This window comes from Myotis nattereri (genome assembly GCF_964212035.1).
Source record: "Myotis nattereri genome assembly, chromosome: 12".
Taxonomy (NCBI): Eukaryota; Metazoa; Chordata; class Mammalia; order Chiroptera; family Vespertilionidae; genus Myotis; species Myotis nattereri.
The window spans coordinates 64,271,228-64,297,933 of NC_138087.1; the positions used below are offsets into that span (position 1 = coordinate 64,271,228).

Consider the following 26,706-nt stretch of genomic DNA (forward strand, 5'->3'; position numbering starts at 1 on the left):
GTATTATCTCATTTAATACATGTCTCAACCATATGCTTTGGGTACTATTATTGTCTCCTCTTTATGCAAGAGAAGACTTAGACCTAGGAGGTTAAAGGACTTACCAGAGGTAAGCAAATTGTTAGCAAATGGTAGAGCTAGGAGTTGGATGCAGGAAGACCAACCCCAGAGTTCATATTTATCAGATCCTCAGTGAGCCCCACCCACATGAAATGCCCCCGCTCCCCACAAGGCTAGTTTAAGAAAGATCACACATCTAGTTTGCATCATTGGGTATGTCCAACTGGATGATTTGTCCTACAACGTTTGAAATTATCTTGTATAATAAATGTATATGATTTCGATAAAAGAACTCTGCCCTAGAACTCCCACTGTTTTTTTTTTTCTATCATGTTTGCAGTTTATAACAGCCTCTGTGTTTTTGACTGAGACATTTTAATTCTTTGTCTCCAAATTAACACTGCACAGAACATGAGCGTGTGTGTGTGTGTGTGTGTGTGTGTGTGTGTGTGTGTAGAAACCGCCTTTTCTTCTGGATTAAATTGTTGCAGCTTGGCTGAGGGAGGAGAATTGCTCCCACTCACTGAGCCCACAGCAGACATGTTCAGGGAATGCTGCTGTTTGCAACACACCCAGAGACGGAGGGGCAGGTGACAGGGCGTGTATGCCCAGCATCTCTGCAAGTGTCTGTACAGATGTGTGCTGCTGCTGCTGCTGCTGCTGCCTGCCTGCCTTCAAATTTCCTGGAGCCAACACCCACCCTCTCTTACAGTCTCTCTCTCTCTTTATTTTCAAGGAGAAAAGAAAGAGGCAGACTGAAATAGAAGGCAAGCGACAAGAGCTCGACGAGCAGATACTTCTGCTGCAGCACTGCAAGGTAAGCGGCCGACCCATGATTAGCCATGCAGCTCGCCCTGCGGAGAGCTGGCCAGAGCCTGCCCCGGCGTGAAGGCGCTGCTGCCGACTGAACGAGTTCTTTCTCATTCAGCCAGGAAACCATCGCTGGGCTTTTCTTGGGAAGGTCTCCAATTCAGGGCATTGTTGCAGCATTCCCGTGTCTGTGAGCATGATGAGATTATAGCGTGTGTGTGGACAGGTTTGGGGGAGTGTGCATGTGAAATGCCGTGGTTATACATAGAAACTGGGAGAGAATTTCCACATGGTGGCTGAGGGAGTGTGCAGGGCTGTGTCTCCAGTGCACAGGTGCTGCGTGTGTTTGTTCCAAGGTTCTCATGGATATCTTTAACATGATGCTCTTTTTTTTAATTTAAAAATATTAGTAACTTTCCTCCTTGCTGTGGAGAAAAGGGAGATAAAAGCAGTGTGATGAGCAGCCCTGTGAATTTCCGATTATTGCCTCCCCCCTCCCCCACTTTAACAATTTTGAAAGTGTTCTGTTAGCACAGGCAGTTGGTCCAACGACAGCATTTAAATGATTTGACTTGGTTGGGTCCCCATGGCACGGAGTTGGAGAGGGGGGTGGGGTGGGAAGGGAGCACACGCTGTTTACTTATTTCTTTTTCTTGACAACATCGTGCACTTAAGCATCGTAATTGATTACCGCCCAGGAGAAAGCTCTGTCGCTGTCACAGGCTCCCCTGGTTGCCGGATGTTGCTCTCTGCAGGCGCAGGGGTAGCGTGGGCACCTTCCCTCCCGGCCAGCCAGGAGCTGCCGCTGGCCACCCTGCTCAGGGCTTCCCGAGGCAGCCCTCCTGCTCATCTCCGTGCACGTGCAGAACCGCATCGCTCGGGGGGCTGCCTTGCAGGGGGTGGTAGCTCTGGGTTATTTGAGAAATGTTTAAACCGGGAGGACCTTCATGGTGGCATTTCCCATTCTTCTCTGGAAGGCAGGGTGGTGCTAAACGAGTCCTCAGAATGTAAATCCTCGGCAAGCTGGCTGCTGAGCTCAAATAGCAACATGACCTATATCTGCTGAGTGCGTTTACCGGGTGCCATTAACTCTAACCGGAGGAATGTGTCCAAAAGGAGGAGCAGCAGCGTGATACCGAGGATGGTGCCCTTTTCTCGCTGCTCGTCCTGCAAATCCATGTGTGGACCTTTCTTTGTAGGAGCTTGCAGTATGTCCCACATGCCGTTGCTCTTTCCTTAGAATATTCCTGGGGGAGAATCGAGGGCTAAAGTTGGCCTCCTCTCCTGACAGAGAGGGGGGCTGAGAAACACTTAATAGAACCAGGTGAATTGTTCAAGGTCACTCTGGACGGAGCTGGGTCTCTGGCTCAGAGCATAGTCAACTCCTTATAAAAAAAGCAAAATACACTAAAACCTCGGGAATTCTTGGTTAAAGATGAACTTGTTCATTAGAGGACGGAAAGATGAGAGGCTCTTTTTTTTTTTTTTTTTTATTAGACAGCCAGCCTCTCTCCTTTTTAAGGTCAATGTGATTTTTTTTTTGCCTTTGCATTCGTGGAATCAGAAGTCAGACAATCAGCATATGTGAGAAGATCAAGTTTCTTTTGTCCAGCTTCTCATCATCATCATTCTGGGTGCCAAATAAGATCCAAGGACTCATTCATTACTAATATCCAGCACAGTGTGACAACATTCTATTCATCTTCCATGTACCCATTTTTTCATCCGTCCCTTCATTCTTCCCTCCCTGCCTCCATCCATCCATCTGTCCATGTTTCCATTCATTCATCCATCCATCCAATCAACAGAAACAGCAGTTAAAATGACTTACTATTACATGGGCAAACAGTGAGATTCCTTCAAGTACTTGGAAACAAGGGAATCGGATAGTTCTTAATGGTTATCCTGGTAAAAATTCTCATTTTCACTGGCTAGCTAAGGAAACAACCAGTTCTTTCACCAAGGTGATCTTGTCATAATCTGGAGGAGAGAAGCCTGGGAATGATGGCAATTTAGTAAGTGGAGACCAGTGCATTTTTCTGGTTCTGAGGAAGACCTGTGTAGACAGAATGAGGTGGATCACTGGCCTTGACCCATGAGAAAGGAAAGCTCAGCGGTCCAAAAGGGGGGTTGTCTGGCACCTGGAGAGAGACCCCAGGCCTGGAAGGTACCAGTTTCATTGCACTGGTGAGGCGGAGTCTGCCGTTAGGCAAGGAGAGTCATTTAGCCTCCCCACGACTCAGGTGAAACTTCCCTCATGACTCCTACCTCTCTTTGTTCTGACTCCACCCTCCCCCAGACAATTGAGTTATTTTCATCTGAGGAAGGTGGTGCCTGACTGAGAGATATGATCACTTTAGGCATCAGAAAGAGCAATGTTCTACTTCAGATCAGTTAACTGTTGACTGAACTTGAATAGCGTGAGTCACCTTCCCTGTGATGATTCCATTTCGAGCTTGGCAGCCTCACTCCTAGGTGCTAGCACACTCATTGAGGTGGTAGTTGCTCTGTGAATCTCTTGGTAGAGACTCAGCCAGCTTCCTCCTGGCAGCAAGCAGCCTTGTCATCCTCTTATCCCCTCTCAATAATAGGTTTTTGTTTTTTTTATTGAGTGCCTGTTTGGTGGTTGGTACTTTAAATACGTCACCTCATTAATGACCACAAAGTAGATATTACTCTCTTTGTCTTACAAGCAAGGAAACAAATTTGTGAGACCAAGTAATTTGCTCCAAAACTTAAAGACTGTAAATGTGATAGCCGGGCTGTCTGCCTCTATAATCTTGCTTTCTCCTAGAGCAGCCGTAGGCAAACGACGGCCCACGGGCCGAATCCAGCCCGTTTGAAATGAATAAAACTAAAAAAAAAAAAAAGACCGTACCCTTTTATGTAATGATGTTTACTTTGAATTTATATTAGTTCACACAAACACTCCATCCATGCTTTTGTTCCGGCCCTCCGGTCCAGTTTAAGAACCCATTGTGGCCCTTGAGTCAAAAAGTTTGCTCACCCCTGTCCTAGACACTGATTTTTTTTTCCAAATTAAATGTTTCCTTTTGAATAATTTGTCTAGATGCAGATTAGCATCATCACATGTTACCATCATTACCATCACATGTCTCTTTACTCTAAGTACATGGTCATGGACTCCAGAAAATTTAGACCATGTGGAGACATACCATAGCAATTATTGGAAGTTCCTTGAAGTAGATAATATTAGGAAATATGTTAGAATTAATATTCATTTCACCAGTTTACAAAATCCCAGATGTTCCCTTAGAAATAAGTATTCTCAGTGTAAAGTTAAATTAAATAGAAGAACAATAGAATCCGATTTCATATTTATTAAGTTATAATTCTCATGATCAGATAATCTGTGGATACTTATTCTCATGCAATGAGATGAATTATTTAGATAAATTCATGGATCTCTTGTCAAAGTAAATAAATAGAATGCAAGACAATAGTTTTGATACTGGTATGTTTGACTAATATGTTTGCTAATTATAGTATTTAGGGCGATATGGTGAGTAACTCCACAAAATAGAATATCATCCTATCTAATAATAGACAAACATGGTAATTGACCATACCTTCGCTACACCTCCCATTGGCTAATCAGCGTGATATGCAAATTAACAAAGATGGCGGCTAATTTATATACTGAGGGCAGATCCCACTGCGCCACCCCACCTGGGGCTGGTGGCAGCCCGATCCCCAGCTGCTGGCTGCCCCAGTGCCGGATCTGGGCCTGCCGTGTGCGACCGGGGGAGACGGGGCAGACACCGCAGGATTGGGCATGCCATCTGCCACCAGGGGAGCGGGCCTAAGCCAGCAGGTGGTTATCTCCCAAGGGGTCCCAGACTGTAAGAGGGCACAGGTTGGGCTGAGGGACCTCCTGCCCCCCGCCAGTGCACAAGTTTTTGTGCACGGGGCTTCTAGTCCTATATAATAAAAACCTAATATGTTAAGTGTTGGTTGTTCAGTCAACCGTTCAACCAATCAAAGCGTAATATGCTAATGATATGCTAACACAACTCAATTGCTTGCTATGACATGCACTGACCACCAGGGGCAGATGCTCCAACTGGTAGGTTAGCTTGCTGCTGGGGTCGGGCTGATTGGGACTGAGTGAGATGGGCCGGACACACCCTGGAGCACCTCCCCCCCTCGCAGTCGCTCCCCAGCCCTGATCGTGCACTGGCGGGGTCTCTTGGCCTACGCCCTCTCATAATCTGGGACCCCTTGCAGTGGTCAGCAAACTACAGCTCGCAAGCCACATGCGGCTCTTTGGCCCCTTGAGTGTGGCTCTTCCTAAACCAGTGATGGCGAACCTATGACACGCGAACTCATTTTTTTGGTTGATTTTTCTTTGTTAAATGGCATTTAAATGTATAAAATAAATATCAAAAATATAAGTCTTTGTTTTACTATGGTTGCAAATATCAAAAAAAATTTCTATATGTGACACGGCACCAGAGTTAAGTTAGGGTTTTTCAAAATGCTGACATGCCGAGCTCAAAAGGTTCGCCATCACTGTCCTAAACCTTAGGAGTACCCTAATTAAGTTAATAACAATGTACCTACCTATATAGTTTAAGTTTAAAAAATTTGGTTCTCAAAAGAAATTTCAATTATTGTGCTCTTGATATTTGGCTCTGTTGACTAATGAGTTTGCTGACCACTTCGGCTCGGGGGATGTCGGAGATCCGGTTTCGACCCCATCCTGCAGGCCACTCCCCTCAGGAGGGCGCCAGGTGCAGGGCTCAGGGCTGGTAAGCGCTGCTGTGGCAGTGCAAGCCTCTCCGGATAGGGACTGATTGGGCACGAGCTCACGGCTGGCACAGAGGGGCCGGGATGAGTGGGAGCAGCAGGTAGGAGCTGCAGGCGGCATTGGACTGCGGGTTTCAACCTGATCCCCACAGGCCATCCAGAGGGACCCCTCCTGTGCACAAATTCATGCATCGGGCCTCTAGTGACTTTATATATGGACAATGAGCAAACGTGAGGATGCAATGAAGAACCAAAACATAAAATGCTGAAATATTAGCGGCTGCACCCCAGTGACTAAGATACCTCCAGATACTTTAAAGTCCTGGAAAAATTAAACTAAGATTTCTCTTTGCAAGATCTTTAGCTATATTTAGTATCTACTATGTGTGATGTAAGAATTTCCAAAAAAATGCTCACATATGGGGCCAGTAAGCAGTTTTAACAGCTGTATTATTGTTGCTGATTATAAAAGGAAGGAATGTATAATCATTGCAAAAGTGAGATTTAAAAGTACAGGAAAATATAAAGAACATAACTATATACCCACCACCCAGATATAACCCACACAGGTATATCCTTCTATGCTTTTCCCCCCAATATATTTTATTCAATTAAGATATACACTTCTTGTTCACATGCCTCATCAGCCTGTGAATAAAATAATATTATATTAACATTTGTATCTAAAATATATTGACCTTGACCCCTTTTATAAATTTTTGTATATGGGTTCTTTTAAATTCTTATACAAAACTTTATAATTTTAGGAAATCCCATTAACATTCTTTTAATATTATGATATTTGGTTTTGATGTTAGCCTTGGAATGAATATCTCCATTTCAGACACTAACCTATGATGTTTCTTCTACTTCAATAGTTTTGATCCAGCTAGAATTAAGAATTTATTTTTCTATAAGGTGTGAGGTAGGAATAACTTTACTTTTTACTGATGGTGAGCCAGTTGTCTCAACATGATTGATCAATTAATTCATTCTTTCCCTCGTTGATTTAAAAGTCTCGATCGCACACCTATTTCTCATGTATCCTCGGGTCCACCATTTGTGGCTTCTTTCTAGTCCATCAATCTGCCATTCCTGTGCCAATACCATTCTCCTTTAATCCCTCTAGGTTTTTAATATATTAAAATATATCTCATAAGGCAAGAGCTATTCTTCTTCTTCTCTTGAAAAATTGTCTTGGCTTTTTACTCCATGGAAACGATTATTTATTTTTATTGTTTTTATTATGTGGCTTGTGATAATGTGAGTTTAAAAAAATAAATCAACTGTTGTATTCTATCAGAACAGACCGAATGTAATATCCCCTTTGCCTCTTGGTTGGATTGCCAGAGATTTGTCTCTTTTATTGGTCGGTTCAAGGTCCCAGCACAGTGCGTATTGCCACACGAACTCCTTTGGGACTGCCACACTTATGAAGGTTTGTGTGACAGAGTCAGCATTGTCACAATCAAATTGCTAATACCACCTCCAATACATAGCTGCTTTTGAATTATTTATTCATCAGCAGAAGACCCTGACTGGAGTTTCCCTCTAATCCAAGCAAGGAACATTGTCATTATATTTTTAAAACCACAGCTTTTTCTTTCAAGACTGAATGGGGGGTGGGGGGAGCAAAGACAGAGTTGTGACCCTGAGAAATCTTTATTGTCAGCCCACCAAGGTCGCTTGCTGCATAGCCTGAAGGTAGCGGGAGGCTCGCTGCAGAGATATTGCAGTGTCCCCCTTTTATGAGCCTTCAGCACCGATTTTAGACTCTTCTTGGTTATTAGTGTGTGTGAAAGGCCAGTTTCAAATTGTAAAATAGTGAACAGACAGCAGGGTACACAGCGTAAAGGAACTTTACGTCTCATCATTTTTTCCCATCGCGTGTCCCCTGTAAACAGCTTGAGTAGAAGTTAATTAAGACTCGGTTTCTTCTATCAGAAGTCTTGGTTGGCTTCTGTGTGGACTGAATCAGGTAACAAAACCTCCAAACCAGTCAGTGGGGAGGAAGGGAAGGAGACTGGAGGGGACACACGGGTGAATGAGAAAACAAGCCCAGCTGTTTCCTACTTCGTGTCTAATCCGTTTTCTATTCCAGTTATTCAGATTCTGCCCATCATCCACTAACACAATGTCAGTTACAGGTGAATGAGAGATTTGGAGTAAAAGCATAAGAAGAAATCCCAGTTAAATATTTCATAGCCTTTGGGTAAGGAAGTCTTATCTATGTATGACACCAAAGCCAGAACTATGCAGTAAAAATGTTGCTACATGTGACTGTATAAAAATTACCAAGAAGAAAAAAAAAAAATTGGAAACTTACTAGTTTTGATTCATCTCCCAATGCCCACTCACCACCCATCTTAGACACTCCTCACCATTTACCTACGTCACCTTTGAAAGTTGCTTAACCTCAGATACCTTATCGGTAGATGAGAAGGATTTGACTAATGATTTTGTACACTTTAAATACAATTTTACTTGTCAATTATTCTTCAATAAAGCTGGGGGGCGGAGTTTGATCAGATGATTTCTAAGGCATTTTTTAATAGCCTAAGATTCGTTCGTTCATTCATTCAATGTCTATTGATTATTGCCAACTATAACCTTGCATGTGGATGAATAAAAGATACAGCCCCTGAATATAAGGGGCTCCGGGGTGAGTGGGAGACAGCACCAACATGGAACCCCCTGTTAGACAAGCTGGGAGATAGTTACCCACATTTGGGCATAGGTCAGTGGTGCCTGATGATTTTGTCAATCCTCTTTGGGGGGGAAATGACCCTTGGGTGATCTTAGGCAGAAGCAGGATAGCAGAATGCATTGTTTAGCTTTAACTCTCAGATGCACACCCTACTAGATGTGTGACCATGGATACGGTTCTTGATTAGCACCTACACAGTGGTTCTCAACCTTCTGGCCCTTTAAATACAGTTCCTCATGTTGTGACCCAACCGTAAAATTATTTTTGTTGCTGCTTCATAACTGTAATGTTGCTACTGTTATGAATCATAATGTAAATATCTGATATGCAGGTTGGTCTTAGGCGACCCCTGTGAAAGAGTCGTTCGACTGCCAAAGGGGTCGCGACCCACAGGTTGAGAACCGCTGTCTTAGAACTTTAATGAAAGTTTTACAATCTGTCCCCTGCTACTCCTCTCTTTCAAGCTAATGTGTTCCGTCACCTGAACGATGGAATAGTCATGTCCCTTGTATTTGTAATGCTGCCCCTTGCAATCTGTGTTCTTCCCATGGGCTTGGAATAAATGCCAAACTCCTTATCAAGGCTACAGGATCCTACCTAACCTGACCCCCTGCCTTCCTCTCCATCTTCCACTTGTTTCTGTGCTCCCGATCCAGCCCCGCCCATTCTGGTTGAGCCACTGGGGCCTTCTTTGTGCTCCAGAAGCAGCACTCTGTCCCACTGCTGGCCTATTACATTGGCCCGTCTATCCACCTGGAATGCCCTACCCTGGATCTCAGATCTCAGCTCAAATGTTCCAAGCACTCAGAGATGCCTTTCCCACCTACGGTGTCCTCCCTCAGTCCCTGTTTATCACATCATCCTGCCTACCTCCTGCCATGCCTGTCTCTCCGTCTAAAATTGTCTCGCATCCTGGTTTGTTGGGACAAAGGCTCAGTGAGAGCGGGGACTTGCCTGTCTTCCCTAGTGGCGTCTGCAGGACCTGGCAGAGTGTCTGGCCCGGAGGAAGGGATGGGGGCACAGCTGCGCCTGAGATGGAGATGCAGGAGGACAAACGGCTTTGAGAGAGGATGAGGAGCTCCTTTCAGCGTTAATATGCTTGGCTCGCCAGCGGAGAGTTTATGCGTTTGTCGGGTGCTTGGGTGGCCACAGGTCCTCACGCTGTGCTACTCAACTGTGGTCCTGGGACTGGCAGCAAGACAGCAGCATCACCTGGGAACTTGTTAGATTCTGATCCCCAGGCCCTCCCCGGACTTATAGAATCAGCGGCTTGCGGGGTAGGCCCTGGAGTCTGCATCTCAGTGAGCTCTCCTGCTGCTCCTGGGCAGGCTGCCCCCAGAGAGGCTGTGTTCCAGGCCTGTTTTACGGAGCTGGACAGGCCCGAAGAGTAAGGACCGGACTTACTCTAGGAGCTCTCTCCATCCTGTTCTCCAGGAGCCCCAGTCAAGGCTCCGTCTGTGTACTGCCAGCTGCTCTCTCCTTGTCGTGACTCTTATGGTCACATCCACTTGACAAATGCCAAGTTTTGTTTTAATTTTTAATCCTCACCTAAGAATGTGTGTGTGTGTGTGTGTGTGTGTGTGTGTGTGTGTGTGTGAGAGAGAGAGAGAGAGAGAGAGAGAGAGAGAGAGAGAGAGAGAAACACCCATCGGTTGCCTCCTGTACATGCCCCTACCAGGGATCAAACCCCAACCTTTTTGGTATATGGGATATCATGCCAACCAACTGAGCCACCTGGCAAGGGCGACATATGCGAGGTTTTGACAGTTCTTAGCACCTGTAGGCTGCGAAACATTTGATGTGTGTTATTTGGACAATAAGGGCATTATAAAAACAACTTCTTATTTTTAGTTTTCACTTCTGCTGAGCTCTGCTTGCCACTTAATTCAGAGACACTCAGGCAGCCGGTTAGAGCCAGAACAGAGAAGGGACGGGGGCTTTGATGGGTGCGCGTGATCAGAATGCGTGTGCGTGTGTTGTCTCAGATCTCAGCTCAAGTGTTCAAGTACTGAGAGACCCTTCCCACCCAGTCAGCCCTCAGAGACGGCTGAGGGGATCTGCAGCCGGTGAAGGAAGCCCTCGGAGGCAAATGCATTTGACGAGGTGGTTTCCCTGACAGCACGACTTTGGAGCCAAGTGAAAAATCATCTCTGCTTTTTGTGTTTGCAACGGCAGAATGCTTTTGTGAAACAGACTTTCCTGAGACCAGGCCTACAGCCCAGTTCTGTTGGACCCTCTCTTCCTGGCTCCAGCTGTTGGGGATCTTTAGGGGATGTCACTGCCATATCCAGAGAAGAGACAGATCTGGGAGCCCATGGACTTCCCGTGCTCATTGCCACCCGTTTGCTTTCGTCACAGACACTGACTGATGGCGAGGACTAACTCAGCCAGAAGTGAGGGGGTTAGACCCTCCGTTGGTGGAAGAGAGCAGAGACAGCATTCCCAGGGGCAGCACTTCCTTGCGTTTCAAGAAGCCCTGGCTTGCCCGGCCAGTGTAGCTCAGTGGTTGAGCATCGACCTATGAACCAGGAGGGCACAGTTCAATTACCAGGCAGGGCACATGCCCGGATTGTGGGCTCGATCCCCAATGTGGGGCGTGCAGGAGGCAGCTGGTCAGTGATTCTCTCTCGTTAGTGATGTTTCTATTTCTCTCCCTCTCCCTTCCTCTCTGAAATCAATAAAAATATATTTAAAAGAAGAAGAAGAAGGAGGAGGAGGAGGAGGAAAGAAGCTGGTGCTGCTCTGGCTTCAGAGCATAACTGGTAGGGCAGAGAAAGCCGGAACTCTCCTTGGCTGCCTTTTCAGAAGGTTCCACACACCACGACTGAGGTTGTCAACATATCCATCTCCCCAAATCCTAATAAGGTTTTTACCTTCTATGGGTTGAACTAGGTTGCTGTCAAACATTGTAGCATGGGAAGCGCTGTGAAAGTGTGACATCCCCACCCCCAAGTAATTAGAGTGAAAGAAAGTCGAGAATTTTCCAGTTCACCCATTTACTCGTTCATTCTCTGGACCTGGGGTAGGTGCGACAATGAGATGCAAAGGTGAATAAGGAGTAAGCCCGGAACTTTGAGGAGCTGGGAGTGTAGAGGGGGGAGATCTAAAAAGAAATAGCCTGGGGGCAGTATGGAAGCGCTCTATCCGCTAGCACATGTTCCCTGCCAAAGGGGACAGAGCAGAGCCATGCCCCTGCCAGCCAGAGTGGAAGAAGGCTTCTCAGGTGGCATCTTTCTCACCTGCTCTTTCTCAGGTGAAAGCAGGAAAGGCCAAAGGAACAGGGTGAACAACAAGAATAAGCATTTCTCTAGTACAGAGTATGGGCCCAGAACGTTCAGTGTATAAACTCATTTAATCCTCTATACAAACCTACGATGGGCCCTGCTGTCATGTCCATTTCACAGATGAGGAAACTGAGGTTGCATAGCTAATAAGTGGTAAACTGGCTCCAGAATCCAGGCTGTTAACTACTGTTCAACACGGCCTCTCGTAGTATGTGAGCATGATCTGTCTGGGAAATTTTGAGTGGCTTGAGTGGAGAACAGTGGTTCTGAATATTCTTTTTCTTCTTTAGTCCACTTAGGAAGCCCAACCAATTTATCCCATCCATTCCCACTCTCCAATGGGAAGTGATAAAGCGCTGGAGCGTATAGTAGCTGTGGGGGCTGCCATAGCAAATACTGTACACTGGGTGGCTTAAACAGAAATTTATTTTCTCATAAATCTGGAGGCTAGATGTTCAGGGTCAAGGTGTCAGCAGGATTGGGTTCTTCTAAGGTCTGTCTCCTTGGCTTGTAGCTGTCTGTCTGCCTCAGGTGTCTTCACATGGTCTTCTTTCTGTGCATGTTGGTGTCTTAATCCCCTCTTCTTGTAAGGGCACCAGTCATACTGGATCAGGGCATATCCCAATGATTTCATTTAACCATAAAGGCTCTATTTCCAAATGCAGTTACATTCTGAGGTAGTGGGGGTTAGGACTGCAACATATGAATGTGGGGGGTGGGGTGCAGTTCAGCTCAGAAGTGAGAGCAACAAAGTAAACAAACTATACTGTGAGTTTTGACACCTAATTTTATATTATTTAAAAATGCTCTATAAATTTCTAAATACTTTTTTATGTTCTTCTTGGCAGTCGTTGCAAACTATTTATGTGTGATACATTTGCAGGAAATATGTTACCCGTGAGTGCTGTGTAATTATTTAAGCGTATTGGAATGAGGCGTCGGTTCCTGTCAACCATCACTTCAGCAGTACAATTAGGAACGCCTTACACATGAACAGACTCATGTCTTTAATTAATGGAAAGCGACAGGTCAAGTGCTATCAGTATGCTTCTCTGTGCACTTGAAGAGTAAGCAAACAGATCACCAACAATGACTTAGAATTAAAAAGCAAGAAGAACGCCAAGGAAAACCATGGCTACCTGGCCGCCACCCTGATGCAGCATTGCTAACAAAAGGGCCTTCTGCAAGGATGGGTTTCCAGCCATCAGCATTTGCTCGTGTGCATCCGGCAGGGTCTCCAGGGTGCTGAATGGCTGCTGGACTTCTTAGTGGGATGGTGAATCAGAACCACTAGCAAGCCCTAGCCGGTTTGGCTCAGTGGATAGAGTGTTGGCCTGTGAACTGAAGGGTCCCAGGTTCGATTCTGGTCAAGGGCACATGCCTGGGTTGCTGGCTCGGTCCCCAGCAGGGGGCGTGCAGGAGGCAGCCGATCAATGATTCTCTTTCATCATTGATGTTTCTTTCTCTCTCTCCCTCTCCCTTCCTCTCTGAAATCAATAAAAATGTATTAAAAGAACACAAAGAACCACTAGTGAGTTGTAAATTTACTGTTACTAAATATTAGTGATATTTAGTACCTCATCTTATAGGTTCATAATAAGTAACCCTTAATCCCAAATAAAAATGAGAGTCTAGCCCCGCCGGTGTGGCTAAGTGGTTGAGGGTAGACCTATGAAACAGGAGGTCATGATTTGATTCCTAGTCAGGACACCTGGGTTGCAGCTCAATCCACAGAGGGGGGTGTGGAGGAAGCAGGCAATCGATGATTCTCTCTCATCATTGGTCTCTCCCCGCCCCCCCCCCACCGCCCCCCCGCCCCATCCTCTCTGAAATCAGTAAAAAATATTTTAAAAATAAATTAAATTAATTAAGAAATTGAATTGTATATCTTTTGCTTCTAAGAGCAATAGAAAGGAAACTGTAGTGAGCATGAAATTTGTGTCCTCAACCTTAGAGACACATCCCACTCTCTCATTTCTGTAAATGATATTTAATTGACTCCAAGTCATACATGACCTGGCTCTTAATCAATATGAGCGCTTCCTCTCCTTGCATCTTGCTCACCCTGTGTAAGAGGTTAAATGAGGTTCTTTTAGAGGTTCTGTCAGGGAGCCAAGGAACTCCATTATACTTTATAAGGCTATGTTGACTGGCTTCATAGTGTCGTCCCTGTCATTGCTGGGAAGAGCTGGTCATGTGCCCTGCCTCTGGCAGTCGTGGCCGTGCATCCTCACGGTGGTCCATTCCTATGACCACCCACCTGTCCACTGGGACACTCAGCCTTGGTGCCCAGGGTCCAGCCTCTGCAGACATCCAATAGCGCCAGCTGCCGTCTAGGATCCATGTAATGGAGACCCTAGTCAAAAATTATTTTACCTCCTTTCTTCACCTTGCTCTCCATTTTAGGGAGTTTCAACATGCCTTCTTCTTGAGCTGTTTTCATTTTCCTTCTCAAAGCAGTAACCATCCTTCCCAGCAACTGACCTGAAACACAAACACTTTCCATTTCACTCCAGGATGCATTAAGACACTAGCACGTGGTGTGTGTGTGTGTGTGTGTGTGTGTGAGAGAGAGAGAGAGAGAGAGAGAGAGAGAGAGAGAGAGAGAGAGAGAGATTTTAATGTCATTTGGATACCATTTCAGAGAATGGGTGGGAGTCATTAAAGTTTTTAAGAAAAGGAATGACATAGATTAATCTTTTAAAGAGACTTTTAGATGGACTGAATATTGGGTGATCTTAGGAATTTTTATAATGCAACCGCAGTTGCATAGAAAAATGTTCTTTTTTAAACAAGAAATTCATGCTGAAATATGTGTGTGTGTGAAATATCATGTTTGTTATATACTTTATAATGCTCTGGTGAAAAAATGTATGAGAAAACATGTCAAAATGTTTATAATTGTTCAATCTAAATGAGATTACGCAGGCATTCATTTTACAGTTTCCTCTGTGTGTGTGTTTTTAAAGTTTTCAAAATGTTTTATAATAGAAGTTTAGAAATAACCCCTCTCCAGGGATTGGGCAGGAGGGAAGTAGGGAGCCAAGTTAGTGAGGAGGTGAAAGCAGGGATTCAGGGGGAAGCTGAGGGTCACAGCTAAAACGGAGGCTGAGGATGGGGAGGTGCTGTGGGCTGAAAGGTGTCATCAGTCTGTTCTCTTTTCTCATCCCCAGTCCAAAGTGCTTCGGGAAAAATGGCTGCTGCAGGGCATACCCGCCGGCACTGCGGAGGAGGAGGAAGCCAGGAGGCGGCAGTCTGAGGAGGATGAATTCAGAGTCAAACAACTGGAAGATAACATTCAGAGGTAGGTGGTTTCCCGCCCAGCGCCCCAGGCTGTGGTTTTACAGTGCAGTAACCACTACTGTCATCTAGGGGGCGTGCTCAATGCAGTCACCCTTGATCCAGTGATTTAGGATTATCTTCCTAAACAGAGTACATTGATACCATTTAAACTTTTCCAGAGAATCCACAATTATACTCTCAGTAATAATTATGGTATTGGGCTGTCATACGGTTCAGTGATGTCTTCGAGAACCAATGAAGTGTCGTAAGCAGCTTGTCCCTTCACCAAATGCCCCTTTGAGTTTTTCTGTCAGCTTTTGTCTTTTTCCTCCTTTGGCTAAAGCTGTTAGCTGATTGCTGCTATATAGTAGGCCTGTTTTCAGTTTGCTATATTTGATCAATCCGACACGGGGAAACTGTAACCAAGGGCCTTGGATTGAAATGGAGAGAGCAGGAGCCCCAACGGAGGGCGCCCCTGTGGGTTATGTGCCTGCTCTCCCAAAATCAACTTTGGATAGTCTGCTTCCGCTGCTCAGAGGGTGAGTTGATTCCTATATGGCCCTCCGCCAGGTTCTGAACATCCCAAGCTGGGAGATAAGTGCCTTCCTAGGGCCGAGGGCTGGCCAGGCTGACGCAGGAGCAACCATATGGGTTCCACGTAGGACCAGTAGCCATGAGAGGTCCCAGGATATAAAACCAGAGATATGGGGTGGTGGTGGGAGGTGGTGTGTGTAGCTGCCTTAGAACCAACCCCACCCCCACCCTATCCCACCGAATTCTGCCCAAAATTCACCCTGGAGCACCAGCTCTTTCTCCTGAGGTATGAGCTCTTTTAAAATACAAAGGGTAATAGCTAACTTGCTACCAGGCATTTATACCAAGTGAGTGAAGACCCCAGGAGTGCCACCAAAGGTGGAAAGCCCTGGACCTGTGTCCCTACTTTGCTTGGGCCCTAATGTCCTTTAAAAGGGCTCTCAGAGCCCGGCCAGTGTGGCTCAGTGGTTGGGCATCAATCCATGAACCAAGAAGTCCCCAGTTCGATTCCCAGTCAGGACAAATGCTTGGGTTGCAGGCTCTATCCCCAGCAGGGAGCATGAAGGAGGCAGCTGATGGATGTTTCTTTCTAATCGATGTTTCTGTCTCTCTATCCCTCTCCCTTCCTCTCTCTCTAAAAATCAATAAAAAACATTTTTAAGGGCGCTCAGAGCATCTTGGCTACACTTTGCTCATGACAGGAGTGAACAAAAGTAGGGTTACAGTTGTTCATATGGGAAATAATACAATAATAAATAATAATACAAGAATAAACTGTTTTGTGTACTGACAACAGTAAACCTACTTTTGCACTACCCCTGCTTGTGTACACACACACACACACACACACACACACACTCTCACAACCTCAGGAAAGGAAAGGACTTCCTGTTAGAAGCCCAGAGGCCATCAGGTGAGGGGCAGGATGTTACTATTCAGAATCCTGAGCCTCGGGGGGTTTCTTCTCAGAAGTGGCTCTGCTTGCTGCATCTTAGACAAAAAGAGGGAGCCAAGGGTTGTTGGAAATACTGACAGTAAATTGGAGAGGAAAAGGCAGTTCTGAGAAGTGGTTTTATCGGAGGTTTGTTTTTAAGTCTCAAAGCGACAGGTCCATGGTGCTTCCCGCTGCAGTGACTGTTGACGCGATACAGGATCTCTTTGTCTTCGCCTTGTTAAAAGTGACAGTCATGTTCCTGCTTCTTTCTTACTGGTTTTACATAACCACAACAGATGGGTCTGGCGCACAGTCGGTGCTCCATAGCTATGTGCTGAACAAAGAATTGGGGCCGGGTGCACCATGTATCAGGGTCCCCTGCCTGGCCGAGCAGGCCTGGGAGTTTACTCTCCAGTCCAATTTGGAAAATCCTAGGGACCAGGTGGCCTGGGCGCAGTGTCCATGGCAAGAACCGTGGTTCCGGTTTGGGGTGGGGCAGCGTTGTGCACTTAGAGATGAAATTCAGAATCTGATTGTTATACAATAGGAATCTGGAAACTGGCTAGAGATCAGATGCAGCTGAACTGCTCAATAAAGAAATTCTAATGGAAATTAGAACTGCAAACCATTAGAACTGTGAAGCAAAACATTAATCTGTAGATCTTTAGATTTCAGTCCACTAGTCGAAGTCTCTCCCCAGCAACAACTTAGATTCTCTTAAAGAGATATGTGAACTCTTTTCAAACTATGAAGCATATTAGTACAGCTGTGCCCTGACGGTATTTTGGTCCCTGTTGAACCGAGAGTAACATGAAGAACCTGAAGTAGCAGGAGAGAGAATAGAACTCAGAGAACAGGGAGGATGTCCACAAGGGAAGATGAAAGGAAATTTGGGTCATTCATTTAGAACAAGAAAAGACAGTAGCAATGTAACTCAGAACTTCAGCTGTACATAGGATGTAGGCCGCGTCTTCATATTTTATGTCTGGGCCATTCTGAATATGATAAAGGCTTAAAGCACGAGAATTAAACATATGTCTATTTTCCTAGATACCTTCAAGAAGAAAGAACATACCCATCTTTCTAATTCTGATTCTAAAATTCTTTATAGTGCCAGTAGCCAGGTTTATAGGCATGTTTCCTTCCAAAATGTTCATTGTAATTGTTAGTACTTTGGAACTGAGAATGTTGTCTCTCTTCTCAAACTGTTCTATGCAGTGCTTATAATAGCTCATAAGGAGAGAGGGAGGGAGGGAAGGGAGGGAGGGAGGGAAGAAGGAAGGAAGGAAGGAAGGAAGGAAGGAAGGAAGGAAGGAAGGAAGAAAGGAAGGAAGGAAATATGTAATTAGACCATTAAATCCTGGGCATACAATCACCTGGGAAGCTTTTATAAATACAGACTCTCAGGCCTCATTCCAGGAAATTTGGATTCAGTGACCCAAGTGACAAGCCCTGTAATTTGTTTTTATAAAGAATGCTCTAAGTAATACTTTTGCATGGTCAGGCTCAAGAAAAATTGTTGTAAATGGAAAAAAAAATAGATCATAAAATGAAATCCCATTTTAATACCTAGACATGGCCAAGGGAAGTGAGAAGTAAATAGTGTGTATAAGAAAATTGATTTCACACAAAGAGATAAAGCAAGACAACCCTGGCCCTTGATTTTAGGCTGATTCTAGGCCAGAAAATGCCACCATTTTTCAAAGACTTCTGGTTGACATTGAGAGCACTGTGCCTTGAAGTGATGACATCAGAGTGGTGGGAGAGGAAGGAGAGAACTGGTCATACTAATGGATAAGTAGGTTGTCATCCTTCTGCACAACTTTTCCTGGGGCGGCGTCAGGATGGTGCCGTCTATTGATTATATTCCTGGCTCTCTAGAGACCAGAAGTAAAATAGACTTGAAGAAAAGTCATAATTGCTGAAAGCACCATCTGTACACAGATTTCTTTAAAAATGTTTCTTTTTAACAAAAAGTTGGAATGTCACACCTTCTGTATGCCTTACTTCCCATTGAAGCACCATATTGAGAAAGCCCAAAGGATGGTTTCCGGTTTGGGCCTGTTGTCAACCATTGTCCCCGCCATCGCAGTATTTGATAGGTCCCCGGGGGGCCACACTTGAGTCTCGTATTGATGCTTTTGGAGATTCTAGACAGTTGGATCCACACTAGCTCTACTTCACGTCTGCTCCAATCAACAAGGCCTGTCTGCATTGTGATTTTCCCACTTAAGACTCTTTTTCTCATGTCATCATGTTTCAGTCAAGTGTTTGAAATATAGTGTTCTTAACTTTCTTTGATTAGTGAGAAATATGGGGGAATTTTGCTCCCTGCTGTGGAATTACCCCAGGAAAGTAGTACATGGGAATGCAATGAGCTGTCACAGAGCCAGGATGTTAGTTCTAGCTCTGCTGCAAATTTGCTGTGTGATTTGGGTGAGAGTCTCATTCTCTCTGGTTTTCTCATCTCTTCAGTGAGAGTTCTCTCAGGATCTTTCAGCTCCGGGATTCTGAAATCCTCTCTTTGGAGAGGTTGGTTAGAAATCCCTTCTCTGAAAAAATATACCTGTGCAGAGGAAAGTCACTGTTGTGGAAGGAAATGGGTTTGAAGGCAGGCTAGAATGGGGGAAAGAGGTTACACTCTCAGGAAACAAAAGCCCCGTGTGTAACTGACTCATCACAGAGGTGACTCATTCATCTGAACAGCTGTCAGTTCTAAAATATGTCACATCAAATATTCATTGAATAAAATATTGAGGTCCCAGCTGCAAAGCCAGAGAGGGTAACTTTTTAAAAGAAAATTCAAGATGCAAGTGGGCTGGCTCATTTCTGCTTCCAATTTAAGATTCCCTGAGTGCCTCTGGTGGTGTCTGATGGATACCAGAATTCATCTACTTTTCCACATTCTTAAGTCTCAGAGCAGAAGACTGGTCTAAATCAGGCCTAAGCTTGTGTGTGTTATATTATGGGATTTTGGAACCAAGAAGACAGTCACCCACGAATAACTATTCTAGAAAAGGCAACCACAGAAATGCTCATTGGAATCGCAATGGACACTTGCTTGGGATTTAATGTGCTCTTCCTATTTGCCATTTTTAACTCCATGCTGCACTGTTTTTTGTCAGCGGGGAATGGAGCCTCCACATTGGCATTCCATACCTGTGCCCTCCCAGCCTGTGCCCCGCCCCACATAGCCACATTCAGCAATCCAACTTTGTTCTCTTTCCCTTTCTTTTTGTTTCACCAAAATAAAACTAGATATACTAGATGATACCTATATATACTAGATGACTAATATGTATTGGTCTCTTACTCTGTTCTGGGTGCTGACCTAGCTTTTTGGCCCCCATTAATTCCTTAATTTTCTCTTTTCATCCTCTAACACTCCCATGAAATAGCAGTGATCATGATGACACCCATAATACAGTTGGAAAAACTGATGCTTAGGAGGTAAAGCAACATGCTGCCTGAAACAACCCTATTCATCAGTGAAAGAGTGAGTCTTTGAACTCAGCTCTGCCTAACTCCAAAGCACATGGTCCAAAATCTCAACAAAAGTTATTTCAAGCTAAACATTTCTGAGACCTGTGATATTCAGTGACATCATACTGAAGTTCACCTCAGGATGCAGGTGGATGGACAGGTAGTGTCACCCTCCCTCCTCCACCCCGACACATGCTCCTTCAGGACGCAGTGTCCCAAATGTGCAAGGGGCTGGGCCTGGGCCATTGTGAGTGATCATCGTGACTGGTGAGGCTGCCCCGCTCAGGTTCCTTCAGGAAATACAGGCTCCATTTTAGGCTTCATTCCTTTGTCCCTCCAAAGCCCTCTCTGCTCCTGAGTCCACTTTCTTGGCTGCATGTGTACAGCCTAAGTTCCTGTTGGAAACTGTGTGATTACGTAAAGGGCTACCAGCACAGCATGCTGATTAGGAACTCGGCCCTTAGAGTTTGACCTTGGTCTGAGTCCTAGTCCTGCATTTCCCAGTCGTTTGTTCTTGGACAAACCATGTAATCTTGGGACTGATTTCCTCCCCTGTACGCTGGGCATAATAATGAAGAGTTGTAACCTGTAGAGATCAGGGCATTTGTGAAGTGCCAAGGACAGCAGGCTGACAGCAAGAAAGAGCATTGCTACTGTTACTGCTTCCTCCTTCATCTTTCTAGAACGGGGTTTCTCAATAGCATCACTGTTGACATCTGGGACCGGATAACTCTTCGTTGTGGGGGCTGTCCTGTGTTGTAGGGTATTGAGCAGCACCTCCAACCTCTACCCAGTAGAGGCCACTAGCACCACCTGCTCCCCTGCCCCTAGTCAAGACAATCAAAAACGTCTGCAAGCATGACCACATGTCCCCTTGGGCAGAAATAGCCCCCAGCTGAGAACCACTGCTCTAAAGCCTGGAGTTACAGGTGTTGATACTAAGATAAAAATAACCCATCAAGTGGATTCAGAATATAGAACCCCCAAAAGATTTATGAAAATAATAATGATTCTCGGTGCAGAATGACAGTGTTTCAGTTGCTTGAAAATATGAGGCTTCTCCGAAGCACTGAGCCACGGAAGTCAGTTCCGAGGTAAAAAGACCTGGTTGCATCCAGTGCTGTGTTGATTTTGCACAGGCAGTGATTTTATGACAGTTCAAAGGTGCCATAAACCCAGTGAGTGGGAGTCGATAAACAATCTTCCCAAAGGCCCAACGTAGCAGGGGACTCGCTTCCTCTCAAAGTAACACCCAGGCCCACACTGGAGCAGCTCTCGTCAATACAAGGATCCTCCTTTGTATTTAATCATAATTAAAGCATAATGATTAATCACAAATTTTCTCCTTTGAGATGAAAATTATGTGCTTGGCTATTTCCACTTCCTCTGTGGTCCCTGGCCACACAGAAAAGTCACTCTTGACAGGCTCTGCAATCTGGATGCCTGTGGTCTGTGGTCAGCTTAGGAAGCTGAGACAGGTAAGGGAGGAACTGCTCTCAAGCATGTCAACATTGCGTGTGTGCTTCTCCGTGGCAGAGCCCGCTGCCAGACATTTCCCAAGCTTCTTGCCTCCCTCATTCTAATTGCCTCATTATTGGCCAGAAACATTGGGTTTAAAATGCCCAGAACTATGAAAATAGCGGGAGACTTCTATCCATACACCGAGACCACATCAGAGCCACCTTTGGGGAACGCTTACGTTCTCCAGCCCTTAGAAGAATTGCTCTAATTGAAGGAATTGTGCAACGTCAACTGTCTTGGCAGCTGGTCCCGGGCTTTTTGGCCTCTGATTGCCATCCCTCAGGTTTCCCCTCTACAAAAAGCTTTGAAAATAGTATTTTTCTGCCCCTGTAGCTTGTAACGTGGTCACTTCTAATGCTTCTATATGCTCGGTGGACTGCAAACACCAGGGGCCGTGTTGGTGGTTTCTTGCGTAGTCTTCACCAGTTTTGCTTTCTGAAGGCGGGGGATGGTCTCTCGGGTCCTTTCCAGCGAGGACAGCCTACGATCTTACAACATGCAGCTCTTACAGGCAAAGCGCCTGGCGGCTGCAGGTCCATGACCAGGTGGACCCGAACAGGCTGTGACAGGGAGCAGACACGCTTAGGCAGGCTGACGCGGCACCTCCACCACTAGGACTTAGAGAAACGCCCCTTGTGCTCTCCCAAGCTAAAAGCAAGGGAGAGGGAGGGAGGGAGGGAGGGAGGGAGGGAGGGAGGGAGAGAGAGAGAGAGCTGCCGTTCTTTCCCTGTAGCTAATGCAAAAGCAATCTCAATTCCTGACAAGGAATCACAAACTCCAAATGAAAACTCTAGAATGATACGGTTTCCCTGGGCGCAGCTGTTTCATAAACAACTCAGGCCTCCCACCTGGGGTAGTCTGCCCTGAGGACAGGGCTCTGAGACACTGACATTTTCATATTAGCCACACAGACACACACACATCTTTTGGTTTTGACCTTGAGAAAATCAGTTAATGTCCCAGCTGAATCTGTAAATAGGAACAAGAATAAGATTGCTCTCGTGGGGACATGCTAAGAATTTTTGTCAGGTGGCAAGAGGAGGCCCAGAGAGATGTTTAGGTCTGGGAAAGCAGAAGTAAAACTTGGCTCTTCATTCTCTAAGACTCTCCGTGGTTGCAACATCATCTAAGAGCGATTGGCTTGTTGAGCCCTCGGCCTTCAGGCAGGACTAACTTCCAGCATTTCTGAGGGATGCGTGTTTCTCCTAGTTTAAAGAAGGGAGTGGAGAGTCTACAGTTGAGTGGCTTTCCCTTTGGCCAGCACCATCCTGGCCACGACGGTGTTAGTAGAGTCAGGCAGGGGGGGAGATGGCTCTCTCGGGGCACAGTCCCTGCTGGTGGAGACCGAGCCAGGTTAGAGATGGACATGATACATGCACTACCCTCTAGAGCAGTGGTTCTCAACCTTCCTAATGCCTCAACTGTTAATACAGTTCCTCATGTTGTGACCCCCAATTTCATTGTTACAAATTGGACATAATTAAAGCATAGTGATTAATCACAAAAACAATATCTAATTACATATGTGTTTTCCGATGGTCTTAGGGGACCCCTGTGAAAGGGTCATTCGACCCCCAAAGGGATCACAACTCACAGGTTGAGAACCGCTGCTCTAGAGACCTATTATCCACTCAGTTATCATGGGAGACAACTCTTCCAGGTCCTTTAACTTTGGGTATGCAGAGACCTGAAGCTTCTGGACTTATGTTCCCATTACTCATGATTCTCATCATCTGATATTAGAAGGTCCCCTTCCAAGAATTATTTCTTACCACTGAGAGAGAGTGAACTTTGACCGCAGACAGCACATTGTGGTCCCAACGCAGAACTTGAATAACTGACTCTTTTAAAGCAGTGATGGTTCCACTTCTAAAAAAAAAATAAAAGATATTAAGTCCAGTTGAATTTGCCTCAATGAATTGGAAGGAAATGCTAGGGTTACAGGAGATGCACTATGAAGGCTGAGTGGGGATGTGAGCTGAACGGCTGTCGCTGAGATGGAGCCCGTGCACATGGGTATCATTAGACAAACCAGACTGGAAAATGGGGGTCTTGGCCTTGGCCCCTTCAGCTGCAAGTCAGATCCCATTGCTAGCGCTGGGCATTTCCTATTGGGTGATGCAACCATTAGGAGATGGTGGCCACATGGGTGTTGGCGTGGAGCTACCCTGGCAATGTCAGCTGGTTGTCAAGCTCATTTGGCTCTTCACAGCTCAGCCACCTACTGTAAACAGCTGAAGGGGCCTGGCTCCATATGGATGTTGTCACTGTCTAGTATGTTGTCTCTCCCAGGGACGGGAGGGAAAGCATGGAAACAGGGAGGACAGTGAACAGTTGACTGCTGCTCTCCCAGAGTCACTTTCTTCGTCAGGAGCCATGGTCCAGACATACGGGCCGTGGGATGGTCCTTCCGCACAGGACCTACAGTCACTTTGAAGGCAGGATAACCACAGACCTAACTGTAGAAGCAGCTCTGGAGAAAGGACTAGAATCGCAGGCTGGCGCTACATCAGACAGAGCTTTGAATGCCAAGCTGAGGAACTTAGAATTTACCCTAGAGGCCATGGAGTGTGATTAAAAGTTCCAGCGTAGGGGAGTTGTCATAAACCCAGTGGTGAAGTTAGGATGCTGGTTCAATGCTACATATAGAGAAAGCAGGGGGTAGAGAAATCAAGGGTAGACTGGGAACTGGGCAGGTGGCCAGTTTAAGTGGAATCGGGCAGGATGGAGGAAGACAATCTACCAACAGAGGATGGATCAGGGCACTAGAGAGCACATAATCTTGAATGATCTTGCGGATCATTCAAGAACCGCAAGATCTGGCCTGGGCCAGAGAAAGCATCAGGCAGAGTTGGAGAGCTCCCAGGTAGAAGCAGTGCTGCACCGTGGAAGGAAACCGTCAACCTTGGAAAGAGTTCTAGACCTGCTCAGCTGTGTCTTTGTTGTTGTTTTTTGACATTTCAGCAGTGTCTTGGGCCTGAGTAGAGTTTGCCATGAATTGGGAGTTCAGAAAGACTGAGCAGGGACTTCTGACAGACGCCGTGAAAATATTATGTTCTTCAGCATCAACGGACCTTGGTCTAAAACAGAGGTCCTCAAACTTGTTAAACAGGGGGCCAGTTCACTGTCCCTCAGACATTCCACACATGCGCACTGCGGGCCCGGGACGAGTCGGCTGCTAAGCAGGACAGGCAGCGGCGGCAAAAACACCCGGCGGGCCGGATAAATGTTTTCGGCGGGCCGCATGTGGCCCGCGGGCCGTAGTTTGAAGATGCCTGGTCTAAAATCTCAGCTCTGCTCCTCATTGATTTCAAGGGACTTTGGGAAAGCTATGGAACCCATTTGTAAAGTGGAATCAATAATATGTATCTCCTCTGGCTGTGGTGAGGCTTAACTTAGCTAATACATGCAAAGTGTCTAAGCAACGCCTAGCGCCCAGTGGGTTCCCTGCTCCTGTTGGTATCCCATTGTCTTTCTCTCCCTACAGCAGCGGAGAGTTTGTCCTCTGTGGGTCTTATTTCTCTCTAGCCAGAGGCAGAGCCTTGATGGGAGGAAGAGATCAAAACCATAGCATTCTCTCATTATGAAGTCAATTCAGCTCTCCATCATTTTACATTGCACTGGGCCCCTAAAATGCTGTAGAGTAAACCATCATTTTAATGTGGTAAAGTCGCTGGATACCCCCAGAAAGCCATGCTTGTAGGCAGGTAAGATATGTTATCGTTGAATTATGTTCTATCTGCTGATTCTGTTGATTTCAGTTCATTCAAAGGTGGAGCACATCTATGAGCTTATTTGGCTACTCAGCTACTCCTTAACTAGCCTTCAGAGTAGAAGTACCCACAGTCTCATAGCAGGGCTGGTCTCTCCCCAGACACTTAGAGATGGACATGATACATGCACTACCCTCTATGCCCTTGGTCCTGGCTGGACTTAGAAACCCAAGGATGCATGTGCCCCGCTCACTCTAGGAGGATCTCCCTGTCCAAAAGGGAGCACAGCTATACCCTTGCCCCGGCCCAGATGAGAAGAGAACATGAGAGAGCAAGCCATGCACACGGGTGCAAGCCCCTACTCAGTTTCATAGAAGCCCAGGGTCTATTTTGTGTAAGGCCTTGTGTTGGCTGCTGGGGTTCCTGAAATCACAGAGGCCCACTCTCAGCACTTAGAACCTCACAGACTTCATGAACCTCTCCTTATGCTTGATCTTCTGAGCCAAAAGTCACTCCTGGCCACGATTATTGGGGAAGGACCAGGGACACACTTCTTGGAGAAGTGTAAGAGCCAGACTCCGGGCGGGAGGAGGCTTTGCGGGAGTGTGTTCTGCAGAGCCTCCCTGCTGCTTTGCAGAAGCTAGAAGAGCCACAGGTCTTATGTCAGGCCAGTGATGGGCCTTCAGTGGTAGGGAGGACATGTGTGTTGGGAGAGGTTGGCCATACTGAACCACAGGGTCACTGGTTGGATTTTTTACAATTGGCCTTTTGGGACATCTACTGTCGTCCATGAATGGTGTCTTATGTCACGTGGCTCCTATAAAAGCGATGGTCTCAAGGAAGTTGGTACAAATACTCCCAGCCATTGCTTCCTGAAGGCTGGAGCCTCTGGACCTTCTCAACCAGTTTCTCTCCCTGTTCCAGAGCATTATTATACAAGTAAGGGTCCACAGGTCACGTGGCTCAGCTAGAGACTTCTGCAACCGACACTACAGCAGTACACTGCTGCAAGAACAAAGAATGAAACCTTCGGAGTTATGGACATTTTAACATTGATATATTGAGCTTTCTCTTCTGAAGTAGCCACATGGTACCAAATCTGCAGAACCACAGCAATTTCCTCCCAGATGCTTTACCTAAAACCCCTAAAATAGGACTTCAGCTAGTGGAATATGACTCCACCTGCCACTAGATGGCCCCCCAGGTGCACGTAAGTCTCTCCCACATTGAGAACTTGAATTCAATTTTCTGGATTTCCTTTCAGTATGTACACACACACACACACACACGCACACACACAGTCAATCTTACATCATTCTTGAAGCCAATAACCAATTCTTAAATTGCTCTTTTAGCATTCAAGTGATAGGATTTACATTTTTTTTGGATAATTTGTTTTAACATATGGATCTATGTATGTTCTTAAATCTATCTTATGGGTCACAAACTACATGATTAAGAAGCTTAATTTGAATTTATTCTATTAAAAAGCATGTTTTTGTTTGTCTTGTAAAGTAGCACTTGCAGGATAATTTTTAAATTCAATTTTTTAAAAAGCACTAGAAGAGAAAGGAAGAATAAACATTTTAACTAGTGCTTATCCCATGG

General features: G+C 45.7%; 1 protein-coding gene across 4 annotated transcripts in view; it reads left to right on the top strand.

Moving 5' to 3' along the window:
- Nucleotides 1–26,706, top strand: part of PALM2AKAP2 (PALM2 and AKAP2 fusion) — a 225,707-nt gene that overhangs the window by 164,211 nt on the left and 34,790 nt on the right. For 2 of the 4 annotated variants that reach the window (XM_081103470.1, XM_081103469.1), the window contains exons 3-4: nt 797–877; nt 14,805–14,935. In XM_081103470.1, coding sequence (XP_080959596.1) covers nt 797–877; nt 14,805–14,935 — 212 coding nt within the window. Of the gene's footprint in view, nt 1–608; nt 878–14,804; nt 14,936–26,706 lie in introns of those variants that run through there. The other 2 variants (XM_081103467.1, XM_081103468.1) reach the window with 2 other exon arrangements.